This window comes from Arvicola amphibius, chromosome 1 (genome assembly GCF_903992535.2).
Source record: "Arvicola amphibius chromosome 1, mArvAmp1.2, whole genome shotgun sequence".
NCBI lineage: Eukaryota > Metazoa > Chordata > Mammalia > Rodentia > Cricetidae > Arvicola > Arvicola amphibius.
The window spans coordinates 7,727,832-7,734,161 of record NC_052047.1 but is presented as its reverse complement, the minus strand read 5'-3'; the positions used below and the strand labels follow the sequence as shown (position 1 = coordinate 7,734,161).

Below are 6,330 nucleotides of genomic sequence, written 5' to 3'. Positions count from 1 at the left end.
CCTGTCACCGGTCAGGGGAAGTGTTACAAATAGGAGATGTCTCAGTATGTAAAGTGATCGCTGGTCAATCATGAGGATGAGAGTTCAGATCCCCAGCACCCCTGTAAAAGCCAGGTGTAGTCGTGTGTGTTTACAATCACAAGGGCAGACTGAGGCTCAATGGCCAGCCAGTCTAGATGAACTGATACGCTCTAAACTCGTGAAGAGATCCTGTCTCACAGCAAGGTCTAAGGAAGACACAGCGTTGAATTAACCAGGCTAGCAGACCTTCACATGCACACACACGGATGAGCACACTGCACTCAGTGTCAACTTCGGACCTTCACATGCACACACACGGATGAGCACGCACCACATACACACAAAATGAAAAGCAAATAATATAAAAGGCGCAGGGAGCAAGATCACCAGCCCAACGACAGAGCCCAGCACTGTGGCTAGAGTCCAGACAGCAAAGAAGACCATTTAACATTAATCTGGATCCAAACACACTGGGCGACCACTCACGAGACTTGACTGGTAACAGGAATACTGCAGGTGTCCCTCGGAGACATGCTGTTTGCTGGGTGGTGGCCAGGACTTGGCTTCCTCCCAATACGTGAAGCCTCCACTTCTGTTTAGATTCTGGCCTGGCACTTGACAGTCTTTCTGTACCAGGTCCTCTTGAAAATGTCAGCGGTTTGGAGGTAGCTAACGATGCCCGGAAAGCTGACAATTATTAGGGAGAAGTCCTTGTTATGCTAACAGTGTAGGGAGAAGAAGGGTCATCATTACTGCTGGAATTTTCCTTAAAATCTTTTTTTTAAAATTTTTTAGAGTTTCAATAGTCAAACACAGAGGTCTGCTTCATTTCAGCTCCTTTACTGCCAAGCCAGGGGGCAGGGACTGTTTCAACTTCTCGGCTTTCTCCTTGTCTGTGATGACCAGAGTGTAAAGGTACCTGCTGCAGCGAACCTTGAACTTCACATTATCCTTGTTCTTCTTGATCTTGACAGATTTGGCATCCTTCCGCCGGGCCGTGAGCAGGAAGTCCTTGATTTCCTCAATTTTCCGAGGCATGGCGACGGGTGCTCGGCGCTGGAGACCGTACAGCGGCCAGAACTGAAGGGAACGGAAAAAGAAAAAAGTTCCTTAAAATCTTATCCTTCTCTGGAACCTTATTGAGGGCAGGAGTGGGGTTTGGTGTCAGAGGACCTGGCTGCTGATTCCAGCTCAAGCGTTAAAGGACTCTTCTGCACCTTCTGACTTTGAAGTTCAGTCCTTATAGTAAAAGGGATTTACTTTTCTTACACTGAATGAAAGACTCTTAAGGTTCGGTTTACTATCGGCCAAACAAGCATCCTCACCTGGGTGTTTACTAGCTGTGAAACAAGCATCCTCACCTGGGTGATCCTCCCTATCTCAGCCGCAATGAGGAGCAATTGCTACAATGTCTGCAGAATTGCTCAGGAAAGTTTACTATAATCCCCAGTCAGTGTAACTATACCGCAAATGCAAAAGTAACGTTGTTTTGTTTTGTCGTGATTACAGGCTGAGCTGTCATGTCCATCTTTTGTTTGTTATTTTATTGTCTGGGGTGGCACGGTAGTGATTTTTTTAGATAGTACCTCTTTTTGAAATCCAAGCTGACCTCAACTTCATGATCCTCCCACTTCAAGCCCATAGTTCTGATTTTACGGACAGATGGCATCACACTGGCTAGGATTGAGGTTCTTGAGGGGACTTATCAATATTGTAATCTTCATCAAACCTAGCATCTGTTTAAGATTCCTGCGTGGATCAGCTAATAACGTGACATTAATGTCGAGTTTGCATCCTAGAGAACTCGGACACAATACAGCACGATATGGGGATGGAGAAGTGCTGGAGAGGAAAACAAGGCAGGGGGGAGGAGTAGGGAGTTGATGGCTTCTAGTTTTAACTGGAGTTGAAGGGGAAGACCTCAGTGAGGAAAAAGAGCTAAGAGAACCAGCTGGTGTCTAGTCTGCGGAGAAACCAGCAGAGCAAAGGGCTAGGGCTAAGGTTGTGTGGAACATTCCAGAAAGCCAGAGGTGCCAGACATCTGGGGACGTCTTAGCTATACTCAGAGTAATCTAAAAACCATAAACATAAGGAATCTTGCGTCTGAAACCCAAGCCTCTGCCTGACTCTGTTTCTACGTGATAGATGGCGAGTTATTAACCTTTCTATGCTTCAGGTCCCTTCCTGAAGAACTGGAAATAATGGTGCCTCCTGTATGGTGTTGAGGTAAACATTACATGCATGGTGCCGAGGTCATACTACAAGCGTGGTGTTGGGGTAAGCGTCATTTGCATGGTGTTGAGGTAATCATTACACGCATGGTGTTGAGGTAATCATTACACGCATGGTGTTGAGGTAACCATTACACGCATGGTGTTGAGGTAATCGTTACACACATGGTGCTGAGGTAATCGTTACACACATGGTGCTGATGTAAGCGTTACACACATGGTGCTGATGTAAGCATTATACAAGGTAACATATGGAGAGTACTTAGCACAGGGTTTAGCAAGTAATAAGTGACTGCTACTGTTTTTGTTTTTAGCTCCAGAACATAACCCACCCGTTTTTTCCAGGTAGGGCTTTATCTAGGACCCCTAGCTTCATTCCTTCTGCGTGTTTGCTCACCCAACGGAACTCACAGGGCTTCTCAATTCTGTGCCTGGACCACCGACCTCCTGAAACTGCGTGAAAATGTCATGTATGTGTAGGGACATGCATGGTTGTGAGGGAGAGGTTCCTGGAGCCCAAAGGGGTGCAGAGAACGGTGATTATCTAGATCTGTGATGAGGTTTGGGGAGACACCCAGGCACATGCTGACTTTGTAACACTCTGAGCGGTGAGTCTGGTTAAAGCTTTCACAGTTTCCGTGAGGAAGTCCTGCCAAATGATAGTTATAGTTACAGTCACTTTTTGTCTTTTCGGGTTTTGAATCAGTGGCTTGCTCTGTAGCCTAGGCTTGCCTTGAACATGCAACCTTCCTACTTCAGCCTCTTTAATGCCACAATTACAGGCAGTTGCCACCATTCCTAGCCCTAAGGTCACTTCTAGGTCTGGGATTGTATAATGTAGTAATTACCCTTGGAAGATATTATGTAAACTTGCTGATAGGTGAGGCATCTCTATTGCCCCTCCTCGGAACAAATCCATGTTCTAGGAGTGGTTTGTATCATCTGGACTCTTTCTTGTTTCCACTTCACATCCATTAAAGTTTTATGGGATACAATCATGCAGTCTCTTTGATTTACACAGTACTCCTGCTGTGGGCCTAGCCCAGAAAACCCAGAATCTGCTGGGGAAAAGAGAAAGAAAAGAACCATCTGGTGGTAGTGTCGTTTCTGTGCACTGGGACACCATCTTGACATGCGTTTCCTACTCAGGAGCTCTTTGTAGTACAGGGATTCGCATGGGGATGATCCTGTCCATTTTACAGATATGGACCAAGCATCAGAAAGTCACAGAGCACGTAAATTGTGGAACTGAGGCTCGGAGTTAGGCTAACTCCACAGGTCTGCTTTTCTCACTTGCCGCTGGCCTCCCTGGGTACATGTGTACCGATCCAGGCACCAGGATCCACTCACCTCCCCACCGTAGCCACGAGCTAGGAATATGGTTCTAATGAGATCTCTTTTTTAGCAGCTGGCACACGCCTGAGGCACCAGTCTCCTTTAACGGAACAGAAAGAGGAAGGTGGCATCTTCATCTCTTGCACTTACTTCCTGAAAAGCTCTGGTAGTTAAGGCTGTTAAACCCCTCACTGATTTTGTAAACCTGGGGTTCTCAACCCAACAAACCTCTGTATCCAAAACACGTACATTACAATTCATCATAGTTGCAAAATGACAGTTATGAACTGGTAATGAAATATTTTTATGGCTGGGGTCACCACAACACGAGGGACTGGATTAAGATGTTGCAGCATGAGGAAGGTTGAGAACCACTGATCTGAAGGGTTTGTTTATAAATCTGGATTCAGTTTTTCTGAGAATGGATTGAGGAACACGTATGCTTAATGAGTACCCCCGAAAACTCCTTAACTAGCAAAAAGGTAAGAAGAGAAGGCTCCTTCGGCGTTATTGTCTAGTGTGATTGCTTTTAAATCTAAACCCAGCTCTTCTTGCCAACAGCGATCTCTGAAAATCAAACCGAAAAAGGACAATGTAGTGATATTTCATTTGTATTTTAATAAATACACCTTGCCTGAAGTTCAGAGAATAAAACAGCCTCACTGACCTGCCTTACAGACCACACTTTTAAAAGTGGTGACACACACCTCTAATCCCAATAGCCACACTAGTTTGCCATACAAACCCGGTGGTAGTGGTACATGCCTTTAATCCCAGCCCTAAGGAGGAATATAAAATGAGAGGAGATGGGTCTCACACAGACTCATTCTGAGATTCCTGGAGGCAGGATCGCCATTTCGGAAGGAGGTAGAGGTAAGAGTCAGTTGCTGGCTGCTTTGCTTTTCTGACCTTCAGGTTGAACCCCCATTTCTGTCTCTGGGTTTTAATTAATCGTGCTGCAGGACAAGAAAAGTACAATCCACTCAGCATCCTCCATCCAGTAGCTAAGTTTCACCTGGGTATTGCACATAATAAAGAAACAGGAGTGAGTTGACCTGGGATTTGTATAAGGAGGAAAAAGCAGCTAAAAGCAGAACTCACAGAAGAGGAAGAGGAGGAGGAAAAGAAAGAAGAGAAGAGGAATCCTGCTAACTGGGCCTCTTCAGGGGTGAAACTAAAGATCTGAAAACCAGAGGTTTCTCCATATGACAAACATAGGCTGCAGAGAAGCGATGGTTTTCATTTCAATCATGAACAAACGCAGACAGGAATATTGTTGGTCTGACAGCAACAGAAGATCAGCATCAGACCTGGGGCTCAGAGCTGAAGAAGCCTGCACCCCTAATCTGGGCACAACCTGTTTTTATGCCTAATAAAATGTTTATTTTCTTAGCAGCAGAGACAGACTTACTCCTGTTCTGGAGAAGACTGGAGGGCACTGTCTAGACTGGGAAGTAGAACAGTCTAGGCAGTAGAAGGAGTTTGAGATAATGTCAAGGGAACAGTTTACTGGAGCCATGGGAAGCTAGAAAGATGTCGGCTTTTTGCTGAACATGATAGCTCGGGCCTGTGATCTCAACACCAGAGATACTGAGGCAGGGGAATTGCTGTGAATTTAAGGCCAACCTAGGCTACATAGCAAGTTCCAGGCCACCCTGTACTACGTAAGTAGACCCTGTCTCAAAACAAACAAGATGACAACTTTTTGGAGTGGGAAGCAGGGTCAGATACAAGGGTGGCAACATACTTTGCCACATAGAGCAAGCTTTGGTAATTGATTCCAGAATGTTCCCGTTGTGCACACCTCAGGATCCTTCAGAAGACAGTGCACACTATGCTATTACCATTGGATTGAAGTTGGCAAATGACATGAGCTTAGTCTACTGTGTGAGAAGCACTTAGGAGCGAGACTAAATTGTAGAGAGAGTGTGCTATTTGGTCTGGACAGCACCAGTGGGCGGTTTCCAGTGCTGTGGAGATACCTCAGGAAGCAATTTAAGGCAAGGAGGATTCACTTCGGCTCTGGGTTTCAGAAGTTTCATCCATTACGGCAGGAAGCACCTGGTAGAGCAAATCAGCCTACCTCACGGTGGGGCAGAGCTGGTAGCTAGAGCAAATGCTGGCATTGGTGTGCCTTCTAGCTCTCCTGCATTATTCCATCTAGGTCCCTAGACTATGGGCCGGTGCCTCCCACATTCAGGGTGGGTTTTTGCCCAGTGGTGGTTTGAATGAGAATGGCCCCCATAGGTTCATATATTTGAATGTTTAGTACCCAGTTGGTAGACTGCTTAGGACAGATTAGGAGGTGTTGTCCTGCTGGAGGAGGCGTGTCATGGGGTGGGCCTTTAAAAGCCAACACCAGGTTTCTCTCTCTGTCTCTCTGTCTCTCTGTCTCTCTCTCTCTCTCTCTCTCTCTCTCTCTCTCTCTCTCTCTCTCTCTCTCTCTCTCCCTCTCCCTCTCCCTCTCCCTCTCTCTCTCTCTCTCCTGCTTGTGGATCAGACGTGAGAGCTAGCTGCTGCTCCGGCACCATGCCTGCCTGTCTGCCCCCACGCTCCCCAACATGATGGCTATGGATTCTCCCTTTGAGCTGCAAGCAAACACCCATAAGAAGCTTCTTTGATAAGTTGCCTCGGTCATCTTGTCTCTTCACAGCAAAAGAACAGTAATCAAGACATGTCCTTGGTGGTTCCTCTCTGGAAACACCTCACAGACACACCTGGGGTACACTCTATTAATCTCCTA

General features: G+C 46.3%; 1 protein-coding gene across 1 annotated transcript; it reads right to left on the bottom strand.

The window, feature by feature from the left end:
- Nucleotides 1–846: 846 nt before the first annotated feature.
- LOC119803956 (60S ribosomal protein L38) lies at nucleotides 847–1,116 on the bottom strand. Its single transcript, XM_038315464.1, has one exon. It carries the CDS (start codon nucleotides 1,057–1,059, stop codon nucleotides 847–849), a length of 213 nt encoding a protein of 70 aa, XP_038171392.1. The 5' UTR covers nucleotides 1,060–1,116.
- Nucleotides 1,117–6,330: the final 5,214 nt, after the last annotated feature.